The sequence below is a fragment of the Columba livia genome, chromosome 4 (assembly GCF_036013475.1).
Source record: "Columba livia isolate bColLiv1 breed racing homer chromosome 4, bColLiv1.pat.W.v2, whole genome shotgun sequence".
In the NCBI taxonomy this organism is placed as follows: Eukaryota; Metazoa; Chordata; class Aves; order Columbiformes; family Columbidae; genus Columba; species Columba livia.
The window spans coordinates 43,877,968-43,904,468 of record NC_088605.1 but is presented as its reverse complement, the minus strand read 5'-3'; the positions used below and the strand labels follow the sequence as shown (position 1 = coordinate 43,904,468).

General features: G+C 36.1%; 1 protein-coding gene across 8 annotated transcripts in view; it reads left to right on the top strand.

Moving 5' to 3' along the window:
- RAPGEF2 (Rap guanine nucleotide exchange factor 2) overlaps positions 1 to 26,501 on the top strand; it is a 185,675-nt gene that overhangs the window by 81,646 nt on the left and 77,528 nt on the right. For 4 of the 8 annotated variants that reach the window (XM_065061439.1, XM_065061437.1, XM_065061434.1 and 1 more), the window contains exons 5-7: positions 13,710 to 13,785; positions 16,639 to 16,806; positions 19,422 to 19,439. In XM_065061439.1, the coding sequence (XP_064917511.1) occupies positions 13,710 to 13,785; positions 16,639 to 16,806; positions 19,422 to 19,439 (262 nt within the window). The remainder of the gene's footprint in view (positions 1 to 13,709; positions 13,786 to 16,638; positions 16,807 to 19,421; positions 19,440 to 26,501) is intronic. The other 4 variants (XM_065061441.1, XM_065061440.1, XM_065061435.1 and 1 more) reach the window with 1 other exon arrangement.

The window sequence follows — 26,501 nt, the reverse complement described above, 5'->3', positions numbered from 1 at the left end:
TGTGGCTAAGGATTTACAGTGTCACAATGAAAACCCAAAGACTGTACTTTGGATCTTTGTGAAGAAAAATAACTCCCCAGGTTATGGTTCAAGTCTGTTTAAGAAATTACTTGAAAATGTGTGCTTTGGATTTAGTTTGCCCTCAGAACTCTCACTCTTTAATATAAAACTTTTTTTTTTTTTTTTTGATGCTGGTTGCTGCTGCTGGATTTTCCCATGACCTGTTTGCTGCTTTATTATTTCTGTACAACTCCTACATTTATACAGTCCTAAAATTACATTCAGCCCTTAGAAGGCAACCACGAGGCTGATGTGGCCCCCAGTGAAAATGAGTTTGAAACCCTTGGTATAGAGTATGGTATGGTTGCGAGCTGACCCCCAAAGCCATCTGGTCTTGTCTGGTGTGGATGGCATTTCAGTCCATCAGCTGAAACTGAGGCACAGAGGAGTCTGATGGTTTAATCTAGGAAAGGCTGAGGTCATAAGCTGAAGAAAGAAGGTAGAAGTAGTGGAAATGTTAGTCCGTTCATGACTGACTGTGTGTCTACCATGAATTATTCACAATGGATTTCAAACAGACAGTGAGAAAGTAATGCTAATTGCTTTGTACTGTCTGTCTCTACCTAAAAGACTGTGTATGTCCTTTTGGCTGGATATGTTTGCTGTTACCCGCAAGCACAAAATCAGATTATCACAGTGGATGTGACTATAATTACTTTGTAAGGCTCCTGGAGCAAATAAAAGCTTGCTTACAAGAGGGAACATTTTATTGGGTCTGGCCATGTACCTTGAATCTGGTGTCATGGCCAATGTTGTCAGTGAAGCCTGGACCTTGCTGGTGTGTGACATTGCCTTCTTCCTTACGAGGTTCTGGAGCAGCTGGAGCTGCCATGGGTTTGTCCCTGGGCTCAGCTCTCTGCAGGCCACCTAGAACTGGAGGGAATGCAGTGAGGGTTTCAAGCTCTCTGAATCTGGCTGCTTCATTTAGACATGGTCACAGCCAAATCCAGATGTAGCTGAATTAGCTGAGCCATAAATTAACAGGGCCATGTCTTGTCATGTCACCCACTGTTACAGCAAAGTTTGTGAAGCAGAGCACATGCTGCTTGAACCAGTAATGTGATCTGAAACTGTCCATACTCTTTGCAGAAATCAGTGTGCTTTGAAAAAATATTAATACTTAAAATTACTTTCACAGCTAAATGAGTTTGGTGTTGGATTTTGCTTTATTCCACTCGTCTCCTGTTCTACTGAATAATTTAAGAGTTTATTGAGGTTTGAAGTTGGTCATCTTCCAAGTGTGCTGCCAGTATCTGAGGTGTTGGGAAATACAAGAGAGCACAGTTACTAAATGATGAGATTGGGTGGTGTCGGGCGTTGTTCCTGTCAAAACAATTATTTCAGCGCTACTGGAATTTTGTTCTTGCACAGCTGATAATATGTTAAGGAACTTAATCTATTGTGCTGGCATCTTTTGAGAATAAAAATAGAATTCCAGTGTAGTGGGGCTAGTGCTACCAGGCTGTCTTCCAAGTTTCTAATGGGGAGAAGAGAAGGTACCAAAGAAGCAGAAAGTGTCAAATGACCTGAGTAACTTAAGTGAGCCTGAATATTTCTAATTCCTCTTAAGGCGGGTGGGTGGTTCATGGAAGGAAATGCTCTATGCTAGGAGAAAAGCCAACTTCATAAGCCCAAACAAACTGGCAAATGCAGGCGTTGTGCTAGTTACTAAGTTTGTATCCTGGAGCTACAGTCTTCAGTCTCTTTCCCTATGAAAGACCTGATGATGGACTTGAGGTGGTCTTGATCACCTGCTGATGCTCAGTTGGCAGAGTGACCAGAACAACTTTACACACTTTCTGTAGGAGAGGCCCTGTTAATTGTTTGATCTTGTAGGTTCGAGAGTCCTATTTCTGGTCCAGTTTGTTGATGTTTCACTTGTGGTGATTGTAAGTCAAGATGTTTCCTGCCACTGTTGCTACATTAAAAAAAAAAGTAGACTCTTCTTATGTTGTACGTTATTGAGACCAATGGTGTTAATCTTCCCTATTGAAACCACAATAGTGTAAAAATACAAAAAAGTTAAATTTATTTTATCTATTTTAATGTCAGAATTATGCCTAATACTTTGTAAATGGAACACAGAAACAAAGTATATAACAGTATAAATCTAAACCACTTTTATAGCAAGTCCTGCCTATGAACCAATTCAGATTATTTTTGCACTTGCTATATAGAATAAGTATAATCAAAATTTTTCAGTGTGATATTAGTATGGTCAATAGCCAATGCAAAGGAAAACCAAAATCTGAGGTAACGTGGATAATAGAATTTTTCTCTGTCAGCATGAGTGTATCTCAATAGCTCAAAGTAACTGAAAAGTACCTTAAGGAAAAACTAAAATTAAGGGAAGGGGTTTGATAGACTAGATTGATGGAAGATAATATTTTAGCAGAAAGAAATGAGAGCAAAGGAGAGAATCTTTGAAAATAGCTGATAGAGGGGAAAAAAAATGGGATTAAACGTTGGCAGCATTCGTAGATATTGAAGACTATATGTTAGAAAGTTGGTGTTAAAATTATGGCTATTTAGTGTTTGAAATGTGTGCTGAAATTGTGAGCTTTTTTTTTTTTGCTGGGAATATTTTAGAATACTCTCTAGGATGGATGGGAAAACATTCATTCCACTGGTTTTGTTGTGGTGTGTTTGTTGTTGTTGTTGCTGGTTTGGTTGGTTGGTTTGTTTGTTTTGTCCTGAAGGTGTTTGTGTTCTCATTGTTGAAACACTTAAGTGGTTCTTAGTTGATACTTGTTTTTTAAAAAGTGCTGCAACAAACTGGCCTTAAAATTGTAGGTTTTTTTATTGCTGACTCTTAAGCTTATATTGTCTCTTTGGTTAGAGACTTTTCTAATCTGAACATTTGGGTTCTAATGCAGCATGTCACAGCTTGAAGTCATTGAGAACAGCATCTAATCAATCGTGGCAACATGGTTCATCTTTGCTTTTACATGTTCTTCTGTACTTTGTGATATTAATTTAGTTTCAACAGTTTTCACTTACACCGGTATCTTATTTATAAAAATTCAGTCTTGATTTTAATATTAAAAAGTTATCTAAAATGATAATAAATTACTTGCATAAAAGTGAGGTGTGGAAATATTTGAGAGCTCTTTCTGAGTAGTTGAGGAGGGGAAAATTGTCTGTTGAAGTATGGTAATTATTTCAAAGTTAAATGTGAGAATTGTTATACCTGGGTATTCGTTCCTGCTTACATTGCTAATTAAAAGTATCAGAAGAAAACTTGCTTTTTCTCAGTTGATATTGCAGCTGATGAGATGACCAGTTCTGCAATCTGAGTCTTTGGATTTAAGGTTCCTCCTGATTTTAATATTTAAGGTTTTGAGTTTTATTACAAACCTGCAAAACATCAAAAAAACCCTTCAGTTACTTGAGAAAAGTGGATGATGAGATTGCCGCTGAGTGCAAAAGGAAGACTGTGTGTGTTTTACATGCTGGCAAGGTCTCTGGGCAAGTTTATAAATGTCATGATCTTTGAGAACTTACCTAGTCATTGCTTACCTAAATATAAGAAAAGAATGAACTATGTGCAAAAATAGAATTAAAAAAAAAATACCAGAAAGGGAGAAGTTTACCCATGTGGAGAGAGGGGGTGGAGTGCTCTGGAGAGACAGGTGATGATGGTAGTCTAGCTATCATATGCTGCATATACATACATATATATATAGATATGTACATATATACACATATATGTGTATATATATATATACACACACGTTTGTTTGTTTTTGGGAAAATTTCCAAGAAAACTCTTGAGGGAAGTCTAGTATAAATGTGTTATGGGATGGTTGTGCCTGCGTTACAGTTGAGCTATATGTATGGAAGAGCCTTTTCTTTGTCTCATGGGGAACTTCCATGCCCTAAACTTCTATAGACCTATCTTTGGTGAAGGATAAACTTGATAATCTGAAGTGAAGACTTTTACTTAGTTATGCATTTGCAGGACCGTAGAAAGCTAGAAGGATTGAAAAACATGTAAAATTTGTGAATGGTTCTGAAAAATAAACCCAGGAACGTTAGATGTAGTATAACATGCTAAATGAAAATTAATTTATTTTCAAATTCTATTCTAAATAGCTAAGCCAAAATTGTCACTATTACTTTAATTTTTTAATGTATTTATTCTTTGAGTTATGGGACACTTATTACAATGATATCTTGAATGCATCTGCATTGTACTGATAAGATTTATGGAAGCTAGTTATTGAGGTCATGTAGTTAGCCCTCAGTATGAATGAATTGGTTGTATAGAGTGAGTCAGGCATATAAGTGAGAGTGGAAAATGTCATTATGTATGATCTTATTTTAGTACTAAAAAATTAGATGACATATCAAGTTTTTTGTTTTAGTTTTTTAAAAAGATTAAAAGATCAGTTTCTAATATCTTAATTATAAAAGACTTTAAGGGGAATCACAAAAGCTTACTATGTATTTTTCAAGGTAAAAAAAAATGCTCTTCATTTGGGATAGAGCGTCTAAAGACTTTGTATGAGGTTGGAAAATACTCCTCTGTTTTAATGAATTTCATGAATAAGCCAAACTGTGTTCAGACAAGGTCTTGCCTCTTAAGTAATGTTTTCCTACTTCTTCTCATTCTTTGAGACCATTATGTAGATCTTGTGATGTCACAGTAATCTCCATGACAACACAGATGTCATTAAGATGAAGTATAAGCAGCTTCTCTGTATGTTTTTATTATTTTTTTTTTTTAAGTAGGTTAGGGAAAAAAGTGTTCATCTTTTTGAATGTTTTCCAAGACAAAATAGTATGGGAACTAATGTAAAAATAAAACAGTGGTGATTTTTTCCGAATAAAAGTCTTTTCTGTTGACTGTTCTGATGAGGTACCTGCCTTCTGGCCTTCTTTATTATAGATACTGTGAAGCTGAACTGCTGCAACAAGCTAAATTTTGTTATTGCCAGTACTACTACTTTCTAGTTTTGTTTATGTATTTGTGTATATAGCTTATAAATAAAGATCTTGAATGTCACAGGAAAATTTCATAAACACATTTATTTTGTTCATATATATGAAAGTATCATAAAGAACCCCAAGTGATATTCTAGTCTGAAAAGTATTCAGGATCACCTGCTGCTGTGAAGACCCTGAGCATCTACCCTTATTTGCAGTAAATTTACAAAACAATTTGTCATTCTTTGCAACACTTTCTCGGATTGTTTTTTTAACTGTTTTTCAGCTTACCTTTAGTTTTAAGGTAACATTATAAAAACCAGAAGTGAAAAGCAACAAATTGGAAACTTTACTTTTTTAACATAAACTAGTCAAAACTTGATACTCAGTCTTGTAACTAGGTAAAATTTTAAAATTAGCCACACTTTTAAAAACAGTTGTCTGTACTGAAAGAAAAAACTCTGTGAAGATCATAAGGTCTATGTTTCAGGGGTTGACTGAAGGGACTTTCTGTGGAAGCAAACCTCCAAAATGTAGCTAATTTCAAATTATTCGCTGTGGGTTTTCAGGAACTCCTTTTGAAGTGCTTTCACTAATCAGCTATAAATTACCAGGTTAATGCAACCTCTTATCTGGGTTTTATTTGTGTAAGAAATCAAGAAATCCCTGTAAGCATTACTCAAGTAAAGTACTGTAGTCTGTCATCTATAAGGATGCTAACTGTGTTCAAAATACTGAAGAATTTTACTAAAGCATTCAGCTGGGCTTCAAATGAACTTTCACATATTTTTAGCAGGAATTCTTTAAAGCATTAGTATACTCTACATGTGCTTTTCCTATCATTTTAGTGTCCTCCACAGGGACTGGTTAGTCATCAGGGGTTCTGTGTCTGGTTCGCTGGGTTCTTCCTGCCTTGACGCCCTCCTGCTGCAGCACTGGGGTTATTGCCCTGGACACCGTCATTATTCTTCCCCCACAGGCGGCAGGTAGTTTGGGTCCCAGATCAAGCTAAGGAGCTGCAGTGATGGTTGAGGCTTTAATTTACCTTCTCGTGTGAAACACTCCCCACAAAGTATTATTAAGTGGCATGTACTTAGCTGTGATGTTGCAAGTGAGTCCCTTCCCTGACACAGGAGCTGTTGTATCAGAGACTGTAAACATCTAAGCTATCATATGACACTGGGTAAGTCTTATCATCCTTATCCATGGCATGTAGTGAGCTCATGAATCCAGGATTTGCAAACAGTGACAGATCTGCAAATGCCTCTTCAACTCATATTCCCATTGCCAGCATCTCAATTTTCCTTTCAACTGAAAAAGCTTTCTATAAAGCAGCTATTTGCTCTTGCTGGAAAAAGAAAAAATTGCTGTAAACATAATTATATGGTGAGAATCAAAGAAGTTAAAGAAAAAAAAGGTGAATCTATTGATTATTTTGATATGTAGATGACTGCCATATTTTAATTAATATTTAACACAAGTTAAAGAACAGCTTGAGACTTCCCTTGCATACTTGCTTACTTTTCCTGAACACAAGCACTAATTTGAATGAGAAGTCAGACTATACTATACAGAAGAACAAAGTTTCTGATAACAATCATCTATCTTTTAACTGACAAACCAATGCTCTCCTAATTTCCAGCCTGCAGCTTTAAGTGTGGGGAAACACGTTGCTACCTTCCCTCTTTGCATTGTCTCCAGCGGAGGGCTGGTCACCTTGGAGCTGCTCTGCATGCGTGAAGGGCTCTGTCTTTTGTTCTGAGAGGTCAGAAAGTGGCCATGCCAAATTTAGTTTTCATCAGAACACTTAAGCGTTCCCATGTATATGCATGTATATACTCTTCTAAATTGCAACTTCCCCCCCGCCCCCCGCCCCATCCCCAGCAAGGGTGAGTTGGTGGAGGAACATTCTGGGTTTCACAGCACATTCATGTGAAACTCAGCGAAACGCAGCTTGGCTAGAGTAAGCCATTAAGAGAGATGGATGTTTTTAATTCTAATCTGGACATACCAAAATGAAACATGATGTTTTTATTATAATAAAAAAGATGCAGGAGGAGGAACTTGACTGAATCTCTTACTATCTCCCTAAGAAGCAGATAGAAAATAGTCTCCATTTTTGTTCCATCTAGACATCTACTAAATACTGCTTTCTAATATTTCATTCAGGAATTCAGTGTGACTGGTTTGCTTTAGAACTAGATCTGGCATTATTGCAAGTTAAATGTTGATCATCACATCAAGATTTGACTTTGGGATTTGTCAGAGACCAGACATTCTGCTCATGATTGCTTCTGTATCATCCGAGAATAATTGATGCAGTGATGGGAAGCAGCTGCTGGTGGCGGCTGAGGTCATGGTGCTGGTATGAGGATGTAGCACGTGCAGGCGGGACGTGCGGCAAATGATCCATCCAGAGAAACGGTGGATCCTCTGTGCCCTGAGTTTGAGAAGCGAAGGGTAGAGGGAAGATGGGAAATGCAGTAGAGAGCTGCATTTATATTGAATATAAATAGTGATGGTAATAATAGCATTTGCAGGTAGGTGCTACCCAAAAGCAAATGGAGACTTACATAAGTGATGTACTTAACGCTATACATTTGTACTTAATTTTTGTAATTTTCTATGATTCTCCTAAGCGTGGATGTCAACAGGAGAACTGTGATTTTTTCACAAAGAGTTTGGTGATATTCAATTTATGTAACTTAATAATAAGATTTCTTTTTATCATGAATATGTTAAAAGCTTGTGAAACTGAACTCAAGCATTGTGCTTACAGATTTATTCTCATACAGTTTAGAAGAGAAAAGGATTAATTTCAGGGATGATGGGGGAGGGAAAACATGTACTTTAATCTCCAGGTATGTTTAGATGTCCTGTATTGGCAAATATTGCACAGCAGTGATCTTAAGCTATAGGCTTTTTTGTACCTCCCATTTGAAAACTTCAGAAGAAAGCTTTTGAATATCTGATTACTAGAGCTTTGACATAAATCATGCATTCCATTTCTAGTTTTAGTATCTGATAGAACTTTTTTTAAAAAAAAGTAAAATTTATATGGAATTTATTTGCCTGCATAAATGTACCGCCGAAAAATTTTAAGAACTTGAGAAACAAGAAAATGTGTTACTTGTATTTTTCCTTGCTCTAGAACATGACTAAACAGTGTGCTTTTTGGCTTAAAGGAAATGCAAATTAAATAGACTATATTCTAAATCAGCAGCTTCATTCTGAATACTGCATTTGCAAATATGTAAAATTATACTATATTTTGCACTTTAAAATGTGCCGAAGAATGTGTATGATGTAGATGACCGTATTTTGTGAAGATTTCTTTGTGAGTCTTAAATGTAGTTTCACTAAGACTTGTGGTTCATATGTGAATTAATTATTACTTTAGGGTAATGCAAGGTGGTGAATATCAAATGAAGTAAAGGTGAAGATGATAGGAGGAAAAACTAGAAGTTTTGTGTATCCTTTTTGAATGAGAGTTGTTACTAGTGAAATTGTGTTTTTTGTGAGTGATCTTTGGTCTATAAGAGGAAGGAAGAAAAGGGCTTCTCACTGAAAAACCTTTTCTTGGTGTTTGTCCTCAGTGGAGTTTTCTTCAGATTCTGCATCGCTTTTGGTGAATGCGTTTACATTCCAGTGCTGAGAAATAATTTTCCATTTAGGAGCTGGGCTGATGTGAAAACAGGAATGTGGAGGCCCCGGGCGAGGGGCCAGGGCTGAATGCTGATAGAGAAATGTTCCCTTTTCGGTAGCCGCTGCCTTTCCTGCAAGCTTGGAGAAGAGCATCTGTGTGTGCGTGTATGAGAATGTCTGGGGACCTGGGGAGATGGATGGGTCACTTCCAGAGAAAACTGCAGTGTCCTCCAGTGTCATGATAATAGTAGAAAATACAGGAGTCACCCTTGATACCTGGAAGTTTTTGACTGTCTCTATGTGTAAGTGCTTATAAAAATTAATGTGTTACTTGGATCCTTAGCCGTTTTAGTTAATTGAGCCACTTTGTTGTTTTGCTTTATTAGTAAATCTAATAAATTTGAAGGGGGAGAAATGCAGACAGTGGTCTTAAATTATTCTCATGATGCTGTTTGTTAGCCACTGTACTAATTTTAGTTTTATAATTGTCTATGTGTAAACCTGGGAAACACAGAAACAGCTTTCACTTAAAACTTCTATTAATCAGTATGTTGTAAACTGTAATACATCTGTTCTTTTGCCATCTGTGTATGTTTTTGAGTGTAAAAAGTTTTAAGATGTGATATGTATTGCAGTAAGGTACAATTTGGGAGAAGGAAACTGTCATCTACAGTTAGTGTAAACTCAATTTTAGAATGCATTATAATGGAAGTGAAGTTGTAAATTAATTACATGGATTAAAATACCTGCTTTTAATTTACATAGTGAGCAAAAGATTTTTTTTGTTTAATTATTATTTAGTGAATTGATTTGGAAATAATGCTTTTGAATAGTCAAGCGGGAAATTAGACTTTTTATCAATTGCTTCAGGGAATAGTATAGTTAGAGAGCAGTTGCTCAGGGAGAATGTTTAACCTTGTAAGAGTTAAATTTTTTATCATCCACTATAAATTTGGTTTCTGAAAAAAATTGTTTTATCTCTAAGATATCTTTAAGTGTGATTTTTTTGTTTGTTTGTTTGTTTGTTTTGTTTTGGGGGGAGGGGTAGATTTATATTAATGTCATGCATTCAGTAGCTTTATGGGGAAGTGAAAGTAACCATGACAGGACTCCGAAGGGAAATTGCATCTAGGACAGGTACTGAGGAGAGCATCTGTGAAGTTTAGTACTCAGGGAACCTCAAGACAGAACTTATGTGGTAGCAGGGGAAAAAAAGTGTTAGAAAAACTGCTGCAAAACAAGGTTCTTTGGAGAATTTAGGGGAGATAGCATTATCCTAACCAGGCAGCCTTCTGGCTATCTAAGTTACTGTTATAACCTCCACATTCCATATTGATAGCCACCATTTCAAAGATAAGTTTAAACTCTCTTAGCTTGCTCTTATGCACAGCACTGATTTTGAGAAAATAGTTGCAAAGCTGGGGTTTTCTCAGGTGCATCACTGACTTCATAGTTGCAAATGAGCTATTTTAGCAGTTGAAATTAATAAAGCTTAGGTAGGAAGGTAATATTTTATCTTTCTGCGGTAAAATATTTTTGACTGTAATTATTAAGGAATAATATGATACAGCCAAATGTTAAATGTATGCTACGTAAAATTCTCTACTGTGTTTTAAACACAAAAATGTAGTTTAACCTTAAGCTCCTTAGTGAAGTCATATATCCACAGGCTTATTTCACTCTACAGGAAGGGAAGGAATAAATTTGTCAAATCCCTGGTCCATTGAAATTGGCTAATAAAGGCTTCAGCTAGCCAGTGCTTGCGTAGACTGTAGTTTGTGATAAATCTGGGTAGACAAACTCACTTGCTGTGGTGAGTCTGGTCTAGCATCAAAATTTGGAAAGAGGAGCATCTAGCAGAAGTTACTAAAATAGAGCTGGTATTACAAAGATAATCTGTCAGCCGTTCCACTGAAACTGTAGTTGGTGCTGTTTCTCTCTGATACGTAGCATCCCTCAAGCCAGCTTGTGGTTTCTGCTGTGAAGCTCTTCTGTTATTTTATAAAATGTTTTACAGCTTGGGCTTTTTTATTAACTCAGTACAGATACTTTATTATGTGTTGTTTATTTGCTGCTTTTTGCTGCTTGCTATTATTTTAAGCAACTTATTTTCAATTTAATCAAGCTTGTTCGGCGGCTTCCTCTGTCCAGTGGCTGCTTACTGACTGCCCCAGGGATTTTGAGTGGAGAAGAGAGTATCTGATGTCCTTTTTCATTGGTCTTTGCCCTTCTTTCTTGTGCAAAGCTCAGACAAATTAATTTTCATGAGACTTACTGACTTTTATATCAGTCTTCTGAATTAAAACAGTGGGATTGGCGGCACCCTGATAGCCCAGTTGTTTGTTAGAATGGCATGTCAACAGGCATTTGTGTGACTATATGTGAGTATCAAAGTGTGGTTCTGCAACAGATAGTATGAGAATAATGTGATGGATGTTCTACCACAGTCAGCTGGACACTTCTTAAGTGTCTAGTGGACAGTCACAAAAGAGTTTCCAAATTTTAATTGGTTACGTGAATTCTTCACTGACAATGAATCTTCAGCAGCAGATTGGAAGTTGAGAAGTTTAGCTGGCATGGCATATTTGAGAAGAGACTCGCAACACTTGAAAGGTCATTTAACTTTTTTCTGCCTTGATTTACTCGTCATCTTGCCTACAATACTTCACAAAGATTACAGAGTTTGTTTGCAGCCTGAAGTGCCTTGTGATCTTTGGTCAAAGATAATATATACGTGTGATGCACTGTCTGCTCTGATAAATTTCATGCTGTCATAGGAACTGGAACAATACAACAATGACATGGTTATTTGTTGCGAGACCTAGGGTGTTACTGGGAACAGAAATCACAAATTTTCTTTATAGTAATTCAGTGCATGCCTTCTGTATTAATATGTTGACTACCTGTTCCCTTGTGCTGAAGGGTATAACCCAAACAAGTTATTCTACTGTTCATAGAAGAGCACGCCCAAAACACAACTTTTTCTTTTTACCGTTTGCACTAAGGGTTGAAACTTTTGGATGCCAGCAGTTATTAACAACGGGCAGAAGTTTAAAGCTGATACGGTCAGCAATAGAGGAAGAAGAAACGGTGGGATGGACAAGTGTGTATGCATTTTCTGCTGAAATAAGTGTTTGCAAGGCTAGAAAACGGACATTAAAAAATACAGTAATATTGTATTCTAGGGACAAAGCCAATGGTTAGAAAGAGTGACCTGCAAGAGGAGAGTGAATGATTCTGTGTTTGTTTTCAGTTAGAATATCTAATAGATTGACCTCCTAATCACCATTTTTGCATTGTTATTTTTTCAATTTACTTCCTCCCTTCTCTCCCTTTCATTTCCTTTTTATACAGGAAAAACTCTGTGTATGGATCAGGTTAATGACCAAGAAAATAAGTTTGTCACTTTTGCAACAGTCTAGAGAATCAAGATACTGGCTTTATTTTCTGTTGTCCTTAAAGAGTAGTTCTAATTGTGTAAAATTCAAGATGGCATTGTAAAGTAAAGCACCCAGTGTGTTGTTGCTGGACTACAGGAGGAAGCATATGTTTGCCTCTAGGAAAATACGTATTTTGTCGAGAGACTTCTTTATTGAACGTTTCTTTTCAAGAGGCTTAGCATTCTGGAAATTTTGTTCTATTGTAGAAGTCCCATGTACCATTAAATGTGATTATTTTTTTAGTGAATAAGCACAGCTGGCATTTCTTTTCAATATCTGACTGCTGCCTTTTTGAACTATAAACATGCTGTTGTCAAGAGATTAGCCTTTGGGGTAGCAAGTTAAATTGTTCATTTCTACTAATCGCCAGGCAGGACGGGAGAATAGATATAAACTGGCTGGATATACTGTTCATAGTGGCATATGAACTTCAGCTTACTTGTTATGAAATAAAGCTTAAAAAACGTTACTTTTTACAAACATCATAGTGGAAGTGTGTCACTGTGACTGTGCATTACAGGCTTGGTTGAAATTCAGATTTTACAATTTTATTGAGTCTGGTTTGTTTTTTGTGAAGTTATTTATTAGCTGTTGCCCTGTGAGCTTCAGATGGGAAGGTTTCCCCTGCCTGCTGCACAGTGCTGGGCTGGAGAAAGGGAAAGGCTGAAGAGCTACATTGGCTCTTGGCAAATTTTAGAGCAGGTTGGCTACAGCAGGCTACAAGAGGGGGGTTGAAATTCCAGCCATTTTCTCATCTGTTCTGCCTTCTCCTCTGCAACAAGACATGTCTGGTATTGACCTGATGGGCTTAAATATGAACTACCTAGAAGCACGCACCACAGAAACAAACTTTAGCTGGTTGACTTTTCTTCCACTCTGATGGCATATGATTAAGGCTGTAACCATAAAGGTCTTGTATTTCACTGAATTATGTATTGATTCTCTGCACTCCACCTTCACCTGCTGCATTTCAAGGATTCTTTGCAGTTAAGTCTGCAGACACACACATTCATTTAATGCAGGGCAGAGCATTTCAGAAACTGAAACTAAAATAGCTTTGTTTTGTCCTACAGAAGAAAAATGGTAGCATGCTTAATTATTACTCTAAGGTGGGAATGTGTCATAAAAGGCAGAACAAACTTGCCCTCATCTACTAAATTTGGGAATACTCTCATGTTCGGCATCCTTATTTTATTAATTTATTTCAAGTAAAAATGAGCTAATTGATCAGCCTTTTATTCTTTCCTTGATAGGCTGGTTAGCTTTCTTTATAGAAATGCAGATAAGTTAGGTAACTTGATACTGTAATGCCAGAAGATGCTAGATCAAACTCTGTGATGTAGCTCAGAATCAACCATGCATCTTCAGTAGACAGCACTTTATTGATGCTTGTTTTAGTTTTAATAGAATTATTTAGGAAATACTCTTAGTAAACGGAATAAATACAAAATACGCAGCTCTTGGTGTCCTTGGTTATCAGTTACTTGTCAAAGGATGTATGTGTGAAACTTGTATTGTGTAGAGGTATGTACTTTTTTTCCTATGCTTTAGAATATCTGGAGAAGATGTGAATATGCTTATGGATTGTATTATGCTCTGAATTTTGTTCTGATTGAAGTATTTTTTGTTCTTCAGTTTTGGCAAGCGTTCTGCAGGAAGCTTCAGGCGTGGCTGTGAATGCATTGTTTTAGAGCCATCTGAAATGATTGTGGTAAGAATAATTTTATTCAGTTGCTTTGAAATTTTACCAACCAGCTTTGATAACACCTCAAATTCCAATAAAACTTGAAGAGATTTCTGTTTTACACATGATCTTTTAATAAATCTAAGACGTCATACATGATTTCCTTGCCATTCTTTGCACACATACTCATTTCAGTGATAAAAGCATCTTTTATATTGTTACATTTACTACTGCAGATATCCTGTAAAACTAAAGTTTTCCTGTGCTAGCAGAATGTGATTTTTTTGATGTTTTTGTTGTTGTTTTGTTGTTGTTTTTTTGTCTTGTTTTTCATTGTTGTTTGTTTTTGGTGGGGCTTTTTTTTGTTGTTGTTGTTTGGTTTTGTTTTTTCGTGTGTGTTTTTTTTTTTTTTAAGCTGTTTTACTATTAAACATAGGTGCTTTGAAGTATTGATCTTGAGTTAGCTTCAGTAATTAATGTTTGATTTAAATTTATTCTCAGCTGTCTGGGGTTTCAAAAAGCAGTATGAACATTTTAAAATTCTCCTGGCGTTTCTGGGTGAAGGTTATTTCGTTAGCAGTATCTGCTGTAGTCCAGTGGCAGAGTTGCATTGTCTCTGAGGGTTCACAGACTCAAAAGCTTTTAGTTGCTGTGTCAGGGTACATCATCTGAACAAATGCATAATCAACGGGCTAAATTTGTGTTTTGTTTTGTTTGGTTTGTTTCTCTGTCACTAAGATGGCAATCAGTTCATAATACAGGCATGACAATTATCTAAGCCATATATCGATGATAGTTCAAATATAGGCTGTGACACTAAACATTTTTTTTTTTTTTTTTCCTAAAAAGGGATAGTTCTGTAAAACTTGCAGAAGCTTGAGAAATCATGGTATAGCTTTAGGCTTGTAGAAGAGATTAGGTTACTTGTTTAAAGTTGATTGATTAAAAAAAGCAGGTTTTTAACTTATCTTCATGAAAATGCAGGCATGGTTTTGTGGGTTTTAAGCTCTTTGTGATTTCACTGTAAAGAGGTGAAGGAAATTACGTAAGATTCTGTCAGATATTTGATGCCATCTCTCCCTCTTCCAATTCTAATTAAGAAAATCATCTTATGAAGCTGATACAATGTAGTGGGAAACACAGCATACGTGAGAAATGCCAATTGTTTTTCTGCTATTCTTAACTAAAGCTCTCTGTATCTTGACTTTGTAATGGAGCAGCTCCTCAATGGCAGCCACTTATGCCTCCCAGTTCATCCCTGTATTGGCCCCTGGTTTGTCTGGTGGGTTTGCATAACTTGGAACTGACCACAAGTTCAGGAAAGTTTATTGTCCAAGATCTGTTCTCTAGACGTATACAATTTAGTTGGTGGTAGCTGTGTGGATGTCTGTCTCGTGTATTCCTTGATAAGCTATAAGGAAGAGTGATGTAATGATAGGCATAGGGAAAGGAGATGACTAAACAATAAGAGTCCAGGAGAAATCTTCTGGACTGATGGATAATGTCAGGTTAAGGGCAAGTACTCCCACACGGGACCAAAAATAACAATGTCTACCATTTTAGGAGAGCTGAAATTTAACACTTAACTTCAATCCAGCCTTTCAAAGGAATAATTGTACCCTTAGTAGAAAGAATCCCATCCCCAGAGTTTGTTGGGCACAGTAACTTTCAGTTTTGGGGCTGGATGGGGCCACTCTGTGGGGAGGAGAAAGCGGGAGAGGTGGTGGGGTGTGGGTGTGAGTGTGTCAGATGGGAAAAATAGCTACTCAGGGCTGAGAAGATGAGTATTACCAGCTCTTCCTGGGGATCTAGGATTTGTGCTCATCCCCTTGTAGCAGTACACTGAAAGCTGTGTTAGTGGCGTGAGCAGACTAGTATGGGCAACCTCTGACACAGACATGCTGCAAATTCTTATGAGTATTTTGTCTGATATTTTTTTTCCTTGTTGAAATATATAGAGGAACCTTGCAGGGTGGCTCGTAAGCTGTTCTCTACATCTTCAGAAATACTATTTATTTATCCCTAGGGGGTGGAACTGAATAAGAGAATGAGTTAACGGAATCACTATATTTTGCTAGTGCTAAAAGATGGTTTGTTTGTTTTGTGTGTTCTGCTCCAGCCCCCTTCTCCTCTAATCTGGAGTAAGGTTTCTATTAGGAGGGAGAACACAGAAGAGATGTTGATTTTTACTATAAAATTATAAAAAACCAGTACTCTTAGTTCAAATATTTTCATTGCAGTATGCTGTTGTGTAGTAATTCAGGATGACTTGGAAGACTCTGAAACCAAGACGACTGATTTTATATTAGGCTATGCCTGATAGGTATTTTTTTATTCTCCCTGCTGCAGTTTTGAAGTTATTTGCTTTTATGTAAATCCAGCCTATCAAAAATCCTTTTTTTATGCTCCCAAAATATTTAAGTAAATAATAAAAGCATTGCAGCTTGTTAAAGGGTGAAGTCTTTGCCGTAGCTTGATTAGGGAAGACCCCAACTGACAAGTAGAGGTCTGTAGGAAAACTACTAAATGCTCTCCATGTTCTTTTTGTAATGCACTGAGTGGTGAAATGTTTATATTTCTACGAGAATAAGAAGTGTGGAGAGAGAGATGGGATGACAGAATTGGGGGTGACATTTTTTTCTTCTGTCATTTTTGAGAAGTGTTCATACTCAGTGATGATGTTTCTGCCACTGTTTTCTTTCTTGTCATGCCTGTGGGCATTTTATTTTACTGATTTTATTTTAAAATAGTAGCTTCATGCTGAAAATGCAGTAAATTCAAAGCTAACTGCTGGTTTTTGAAAATAGTATTTGTTGTGTTTCTAACAATAAGAAACATCTTTGTCTTGTGGGAAATGACACTTTCTTGCATGTGTTATAGGTTGATTATATGGATGAAAATGAGGAGTATTTTCAGCGTCAAGCTTCTCATAGGCAGTCTCGAAGAAGATTTAGGAAAATCAACCAAAAAGGGGAGCGACAAACAATTATTGATACCGTTGACCCTTATCCTGTGGGGAAACCACCTCTACCTAGAGGCTACCATACGGTAAGTTGTCTATATTTATGGTTCACAACAACATAAACAGGAAAACTGCTGACAATATAACAATCAAAATGGCTAAAGTTGCTGGTAGCTTCAAAGAGGTGTGTTTCCGTGGTGAAGCATTCCCCTTAAAATACTGTGAATTCAGCTTCATCAGTATGTGAACATTTGCACAGCTTGCATGTTAGTTCAGAGTTGAAAGCACATTTTATTTATGACTGTGAATGTCATGTATAATTTCTTAATGTCCCAGTTATTATTTGAAATTGTGAGAGAAACTATGTTCTCATTTCCTTTTGATATTAGGTTCCTGTACAAATATTTTAGTCTACAGTGTTAAAAGGTCAGATAGTAGAGCAATTATTCATGTATATGATAACGGTTATTGCCGCAAACGGACTGTGATGCACTGCAGTAGGCCAAATTCATAGAATAAAATCTGTCATTTCTTTTTGGTATCTAAAACTTAAATGTCAACTTAATCTTTACTCGTGTCTGCCTCAAGAGCCTTTTATAGTTGGATTTCAGTGAGCTACATAGTGTGCACATCATCAGGGAGGTAATTTGGTATTTTTATTTTTTTTTTGATGTCTTACATCTTGAAAGTAAACTAATAATTAAAACTTATTCTACAAAATATGGCTTTTAAATCTAGAAAATCTCTACTAGATTAATATGTTTAGTATTGATTTCAACTGTAAGCAAAATACTGGAAAAGCTGTTTGTCTTTTGGCTCTCATTTTTTAAGCCCCCAAATCTGCTAGAGTCACAAAGATGTGGGCATAAAAAACCTATGCATATTTAATCTCATTGAGTTCACTGGGCTGAATTTTTGCACAATGTAAACCACATGCATGTAAATTTGCAGGATTAGAGCTTTAGTGTTTTTAAAATAGCGTCTTTGATCCAATGCAGTTTTAGATACTTTTCTGCTTTTTCCTTATTCCTCGACTTGTTTGCCAGTTTCCTGTATATTCTCTGTGTGTCTGTAAGTGTGTAGATGTTTGATTACATCTGTTAATTACACAGGCTTTTCCTCATGAGTTGAATAATTACATTTTATGCCAACAATTTGTTTTTGTTTATACAACAGCTTTTAATGGTTTAATTTTCAGTGCAGTTTTAATTGCCTCTAAATTTATTATGGACTGAACCAGTTCACTTGGTTTGAAGATGAAACATTTTACTGATCTGTTTTTGAAAAAATAAATATGTGGTATTGCAATTCGTAGGAGTTACAGGAAGAACTAGTTTTGTATTCGGATGCGTATGTTATGTTTAGCAAAGAGTTCTAGTATGATGTTTATCTAACTCTAGAAGGGCAATATTTAGATTACACACAGTGCCATTTGCATTTGTGGGTCCTTGCCTGTTGTATAAATGACACTTCAGGTGTGCCTTATGAGTTTTTGTACGCTTAACTGGTACTAAGAGCAAAAGCCCATTTTGTGCCGTTCTGTTGTGTGACTTCATAATGATTTTGTGTATGTGTTGGGAGATCCATTGCAAGCAAGATTTCATACTGAGTTGGAAGAGATTGCCAAGTAAACTGTAAAATTTGCAATAATGCAGTCAAACGTTGCTTTTAAAAGTGTAATATGATGGATATTACTGACTTTGTTTTTTTCCAAAGTATATGGAGTCAAATAGGCTCAAATGAGTTTACAATGCAGTCGAGAGTCTCCATACTGGCCCATTCCCTCCTAGTTTTACAGTTTTTGGTGATCTTGTATACACTGTTCTTTCATTCACTTATATTACCAACAGGATTTCTGTTGCTTTAACTATACCTGTTAAATGCTCCATTGTTTTTTCTTCTTTCCTGTTTTATGTGCCCTGACCTCCTATCTTTTCAGTCTTAATTTTTTGAAAAAATGACTGAAGAAAGCAAGGTATTTTTAACCACATAGGAGGTCAAAGCATATTATAGCATATGTCTTGTGGGCTTGTTGCCCATCCATTCTTTGGTCAGCATCTGTCAGGGTTTTGTATTTGGTGCTGCTTTGTAATTTTGGACAAATAAAGAAGCATTAAATAATGCAGATGTTCAGGTGTTACAGTAAATAATGTATTAAAGTAAAATTGAAAAAGGATTAATCTGATGCATTTGCTTTCTAGTTTGTTCTTTCTTGTGGGTGTGTTCTGGTTTAGGTGTTAGGTACACAAGATTCAAAGTAATAAAGCTGCTTTGATAGCATCCTCAAAATATTCATGAAACGTGTAATTTTCTCAACTACTAAATCCGTATTTACCATGTAGAATGATTTTTTGGTTGATAAATTATTAATGCTTTGTTTGCAAGAGTTTCAGAATGCTTTTCTTCAGAAAGTTCATACAGTATTTTCTGAAGAAAGTTTTCTGTATCTTTGTGAAAACGTAGAGTGAAACGTAAAGCCTTGGTGAAGATGCATGGCTGTGCTTTTCAAGAATTAAAAATTAAATGCAATACCCAGTTGTGGCATGGTTTTGTGCAATGGAGTGAACTTGTAGGGACCGTGGACCCTCATTAATATAATTTTAACATTATCTTCATAGTGGTGGAATGTACTATGGCATGTCTGATAATGTTCATCTTTTCCTTTCCTCCTATATGGCATTCATTTCATTTTGGCTCACAGGAATGCACTAAACCTCAGGTATCGTAACTTACTGTGTATGGTCCACTAACAATTTACTTGTGGGTTTGCAGCGTGATATCATAATACTGATGCAATGTTACGACTAAAATTGCCTCCTAGCCTTTGCTTTAATACTTGAGCGATCTCACTATGATATAAAAATACTAATGTAAATGTGGAATTTGGTGACAGCATGTCTCTTGCCCAGCTTGACTGGCCTTTCTTCTTTGCTTTGATGTCCTGTGATTTAGAGAAAATGGAGAACAATAAGCAAAACGTGTATATTAAATATTTAGTGTGTGACAGACACTGTGTTCGGGTGAGTCTTTCATGACATGGAAGACTCAGTCTTTGATTTTGATTTAGAAGATAGGCCCCCTGTCACTATTCAGTACCTGTATTTCACCAGAACAGGGAGATGGCGTATAATGGGCCATTGTTTGAAACACAGGCTTGCCAAGCTAGGGAGAAAAGTGTGCCCGAGTCAGGTATCTGGAATGATACCAAACCAAACAAAATACAGACATTTTGCCTGACATCGGATCTCAAACGTAGTCAAAGTAATCTGAAGATCTGAGTGGCATCTTTTAAAATTGACTTGTATTTGTAATTGCATTTGTCAATGCCAAAGTGAGTAAATGCTGAGCATCTACCAAATACAACGTTGGATAAGAATGTGTCCTGTCAAACTGTTAAAGGTCTCCTCTGTTATGACTGAGAAATCTCGTGCGATAGAGCTGAAAACAAATGAAAGCTATTTTCTTTATCTTCAAAATTCTTCCTTTCCTTTGATATTACTTTGGTCAATTCTTCTGATATTTTGTTAGGAAATGTGCTTATTTTAAAAGTTCCTTCTGTGCCACATTGTTCAGTTAATTTATTTAAAAGACTAGGAGGGTTCAAATTTCAATATGGTTCCAGTATCGTAAGCTGTGCTGAAATTTTTTCTTCAATGTGTATGGTATGTTTCTTTGAGCAACCCAGTTCCTTATCTTGAGATCAGTTTTCACTGGTATTTCAGTGGAATGAGTCCTGAGAAACCCACAGTTACTAAAATATTACATCTAGGAGTGATAATGTGCTCCTCAGATCCTGACAGGAATTTAAAATACTTAATATTTTGATAACTTACCCTAATGCTTGAAGGACCATATGAAGTAAAGTCTAATGTAGACTAGCTTAGGCATATTACTTCTGGAACAAGTGTTGCTGATTTCTAGGGTGAGGAAAAATAGAAACTTTGTAATGCATGGAACTAAAATGAATGTGTTTTATCAGACTGATAAAATGGTACCCTTTTTGCCATGGTTTGTGGTTTGGTAAAATGGATCTGTTCTTTTTTGGGGAAGAAAAAAAAAGGTCCTGATAAGTTTAGGTTGAGCTGTTATTTGAATCTGGAAAACCTTGTTCACATTTTTCTGACATAAGTTTTTCTTGTGCTTGTAATATGTCAGAAAATGTTTTTTAACCAGATCAGTGTTAGCACCTCTTTACTTGATAATAGTAATTGGATTTTAACTTCTGAAAGTGGATTTTTTTTTCTTTGTGTGTATATACATAAGGCTCCTTAATGTTTTCAATTAAAAGCTTTTGTTTTGAGTAAATAGAATGAAAGAGTGTGTACTCTTTCTTCTGATAACCTAACTGGCTTTTCCTCTGCTTTAAGGTGGTATTTTTTTTTCTTTTTTTTTTTTTTAATTTTTAAATGAGATAGTCACCTACGGAGTGATTTTTTAAAAAGGGTAGACTTTTCTTGCAATATCTTATTGCCAACAAGCTTTGTGGCTGTTAAGGTTTATCTGTGAAGAATTGGTCATGCCCAATGATGCACAATCCAAGGGTTGCTGAGCTGACTATTATGTGTTTAATGCATGACATATTTAGTGTGAACTGACAGAAGTTCATAAAGGAAGCATACATTTGTCCTAAATAAGGTCCTGTTCTTTAGTGGCATAGGGAGTACAAGTAGTAATTTATAACTCCTTGGTTTGTGACAGTCTGTCTTGACTTGATATGTAAACTGAGCTGTGGGATTTTACTAGTTTGTACTGTAGTCTTTACTTTGCTAAAAGCAAAATATCAAAGATTACTGGGGAGTCTGTGGTGACATACAGATAGGTCTGTATATAAAATGCTGAAGCACCTGCAAATAGACCTGGACAGAAACTATAGTGTGTGTTTTTTCACTCTTCATGAGAACCTGTCCACATTTGAATTAGCTCACAGGCTTATGAAAGTTGCTTCTAGTGCATCCTCAGCCAGGCTTTTTAAACCTGGCTGCTGAAAACCCTGCAAAAGGCCTCGCTGCCTTTAGTGTAGCCCCTTTCTTATCCCATTCAGCTTGAGATCCATGTGAGGTGACAATCCATTTATCCAGTGTTGGAAGGAAAAGAGCAGTGGGCATGGAGCCATCAATAACCCCGGTTTCTACCCCAGGTTAGAAGCACGTAACAATTTTACCCTCACACACTCTGCCATAGAGCTGGCCATCCTGTTGATGCATTAGAGTCAGACAAGTATTGTCCTTCTGGATTTTACTTGAAGGAAGTGACTGAAAATTTGAATGAGGAGAGAGCTGGGAATGAAATCATGTCTAATGTCACTGAGTCAAGTCTCATCTGCAGCCATGACTCCCTGAAAAAATAAGTCTGAGAGTTTTTTCTAGCTTTTTAAATATTATTTTTAAAGTATTAAAACATTCTCAGTTAGTAGCAAATTGTAAAAATCTTGCTCCCTCCCTGTCTTCTCTTGTAACTGAGAGTTATTGCAAAGCATTGGCAGAGTAGCCTTTTTTCCTGATACCATTTGCATTCACATTGTCTGCTGGGAGTCTGAAAGTTCTGGATTGAAAATTTATAATCAGATTGTTTTGTTTTATGAAACAAATTTGCTTTTTCCTTTTTTTGAAAAATCACATTTTAAAAATCAACAAAGCTGGTTTATGTAATATTTCTACATTTAAGAAGGATTTTAAAAGATTAATGTTGATTTTTTCTGCCTGAATTTTATGCAAAAGTCTAGTTGTTTTCCTTCCTTTATTCAGTGTGTGTGGCTACTGAACTGATGTGGAAGTTTACAAGACAACAAGCAGTGTTTTCTTGTGTCTAATATAGTAGATGAGAATTCAAAAGCTGATTGTATTTTAGGACTTTGTTACAGATGCCCAATATAATTTGGGATGAGACTTAAAGTGCAAAATACAGTTGCTTCTCTGAACGTATATTTGTTTATGTTGCAAAATACATATTGCTGGTTGTCTTTCCATGGACCACTACAAATGATCATTAAATATATGTGCTGGCTTCTCAACAGTGTTGACTTTACAGTATTGTAATCTACCTTGCTAAAATGTATTATTAGTGCATTGGATTCTATGTATTAAATTGATATCAATATAATAGTATACTTAATGATCTTTACATAGAGAATTTCAGTCATTTCAGTTGGAATTGGTAGGAACAGTTGTCAGATGCCCAATCTACAAGAAATTAGTTTAAAGGAATACTGTCAGTCTTTGAGACTTGTAAATAGCTGCAGCTTTTAATGTTCCTGATGATTTTTAGGATTATCTAGAGCTTCCATTCTAATACAAGTTCTCTTAATAAAAGAGCAAACCTCATAATTATTTGTAAGTATTCACATTAAAAAAAGGAAAAGCTTGCTTTTAGGAAGAAAGAACTACATCTGAGCCAATTTGTGAAGTCTAGGAAAATTACTTCCTAGGGCAGTGAAAAAAGAGGTGTGGACACATTGAATGCTTGACTTTATACAAAGTTATAAAGGGAATGGAGAGGTCATGGGGAAAACACTCAAAACACATTTAAATTTGCAAGGTATTGCTGTTGGGAAGTATGGTATGCAAGAGTGTTTTAATCACACATTGGCACATATACCGTGTGTGTGTGTTTGCTCAAACAAATTTGTCTCTATCGATAATACATTCAATTTAAAATAATTTATTTAATATTTCTGGTATTCTTATTATATTTAAAATAAGATATACTACATTGATAATGCCATTAATAGAAGAAAGGGGCTAGTTCTTAACATTGTCAAGTGTGAGTGTCCTTTTACCAGGGAAGATGGTTGTTTAGTTGATTTTGTTCATTTACAAAAATTCAGTGTGCCATTTAAAATGAGATTGTGTACATCAGATTATGAAGTAATACAAAATATTAAATGGATACACATAGTCTGTATATGTAATATTTGAACACATGCAGTAATGCTAATTCCTGAAGTATGTGGCTGTGTTATATATGCAGTGTATTCTGAAGTGAGATACTACATAAATAGTGGAGTAATTTTAGCTGAAATATGAAATTCCTGAGATAATTTGGACAGTTCCCATTAAACATTTTTTGCATAGAAGTTGGATGTTTCTTTATCGGAACATCCACTGGTAAAGTTATAATGACAACATGTAATTCCCATCCCTGTGTTCTGTGTTTGCGACAAAACATGACCTTTTTAGCCACACGGCTTCCTTCCTTCATCTGTGTGGTAAGGGACTATTACTGTTTAAAGTTATGTATTATGTTATGTATTATTATTAATACATGAGCAATGCTATCATTTCATTTTGTGTAGCACCCGAAGCAAAACAAAATTGTTAGTTCATCATCCTTTTAGTAATGTCTACTGGCAAGCTAATGCAAAATTAATGACATGCAGTGTGTTATTTACTCAACTTGCAGCTTCTGTAAGAGGATTTCTATTTTTATATATTACATCATCCCTGCTGAAGAAGTCATATCCATTGGGATTTACTGTTCTTGCATTCCCTTTGGAAGGGCTCACGTTGATGTCGTAAGTGGATTTGTAATTGTGATTACATTTGGAGATTCAAAGAGAATCATTGAAGCTCTGCAGCGTTTTCTACAACTGAAGTGTCTAGTAATATTTTTTTAGAAATATTGCTGACATTAGGTTCTGTTTACAGCTTGTAGAATTGGCAATACTTGATGACCACATACATGTAATAATAGCATAGATTTTCCAGAGTAGTGTGAGGTTTTTTTGCTATTACTGACTTATATGCTTTTTTATATTATTTAAAAGATTACTTTTCTGAGATGTAGGGTATAAAACTAAATATGAGGTTTGTCATCAAAGCAGAAAGTTGTTGTGCAATAGAAAAATGAGTTTTTCATAACTCTCTTCTAAACTGATTGTTGCATAATGTAACTAAATACAAGTATTTAATATCCACCACGTAAACTTGAGTAGAACTGAGGAAGATTAAAAAAAGCAAATGTGTTCTTAAATATTTTTAAATAGGATATCCTCGTTAGTGTAAGGTTGTTTATTTAGGAACAATGTTTACATAGAAAGTACATATGGGGAAATGGGATTTGTCTATGCATTGTGTTTGTAGAATACCGATACAGATCCTTTCCACACTGTCATCTCTATACAGATGAGCATCATGCAGGACAGTCCTACTGTAGATGTTTGCCCAGTAGAGCTTGGAAAGAAGCTGTCAGTTGGTATTTTTTCACAAGCACTGTTACGTGACCTGTGCTTGACGTAGTGACTTTAAGATAAAATGATAAGTATTTGGTGTCAATCTTTCCACAAAAGGTTCTGTTTCTGAGTACTTTTAATAGTGCTTTTGTACTTGTTTTGAATAATTTAAAATGATCATTTTGCTGAGTGAATTTCAAAGCTCTAAAAAAAAAAAAAGTAGTAGTTTAAATATCCTGAGCAACTAAGGAAGTATGTAGAGAATTGAAGCATGGGAAAGATGCAATGTTCCAGGGTGGCCAACAGCATCCTGGCTTATATCAGGAATAGTGTGGCCAGCAGGACTAGGGCAGTGATTATCCCCCTGCACTTGGCACTGGTGAGGCCGCACTTCGAATCCTGTGTTCAGTTTTTGGCCCCTCACTACAAGAAAGACACTGAGGTGCTGGAGAGAGTTCAGAGAAGGGCAGCGAAGCTGGTGAGCGGCCCGGAGCACAAGTCTGATGAGGAGCGGCTAAGGCAGCTGGGGCTGTTCAGCCTGGAGAAAAGGAGGCTGAGGGGAGACCTCATCGCTGTCTACAACTACCTGAAAGGAGGTTGTAGCATGGAGGGTGTTGGTCTCTTCTCCCAAGTAGCAAGTGATAAGAGGAAATGGCTTCAAGTTGCATCAGGGGAGGTTTAAATTGGATATTAGGAAAAAATTCTTCACGGAAAGGGTTGTCAGGCATTGGAACAGGCTGCCCAGGGAAATGCTGGAGTCACCATCCTTGGAGGTGTTTTTTAGAAGATGTGTAGATGTGGCATTTAGGGACATGGCTTAGTGGTCGACTTGGCAGTGTTAAGTTAATGGCTGGACTCTGTGGTCTTAAAGTTCTTTTCCAGCCTAAATGATTCTATTATTCTGAGTCCAGAAGGTGAGTTTATTGTTTAATTTTCTGGTTTGGATTTGCAAATACTTCTTTTTTTCCTGGACAACTGGCATATGTTAGTTCCTGACCGGCTTTGCAGTTCTGTGTTGTGAAGAATAAACAAACACCCACAAAACCCCAATAAAAAAACAAACCCAAACCAAATCCAAAATAAGACTGTTTCTGTATTTTGATATATTTATGTTATAGTCATGCCTTAAAGGCTCCACTGAAGACTGGAACCCATACTAACACATGTATACCTGACCCTTCTATGACAAATTTTAGTGCATAAATATAAAACATGTTTGAGATGAGGAAAAATGAGATTAGAGGCAATCTAATAATTTAGTAATAAAACAACTGTAACCTGCAACTCCTGGCTTCCAGTGTATGGTCATGATCTTAAGCACTGATTTGTGAAAGTACATTACAATGATGATAGTATATTAGAGGTAAATTGTGTCTATTTAATGCAACACAGCTTGTATTTGTGTGTGTTTGAAGTATTGTGCCTTTTGTAACTTTTGCTGTGTGGAAGTAATGCTGTAATTCCTATTTGTGAATTATTTCCAGATTTTTTTTATATGTGCCAAAAATTTTTAAAACTAAAGATTTCAGAGCTGGATTGAAAACATGCTTAAGGAATAAAGGAACTGACTAAAGTCTCAGAATAGATCTTTGAGATTGTGTTTGTTGTGGTAGT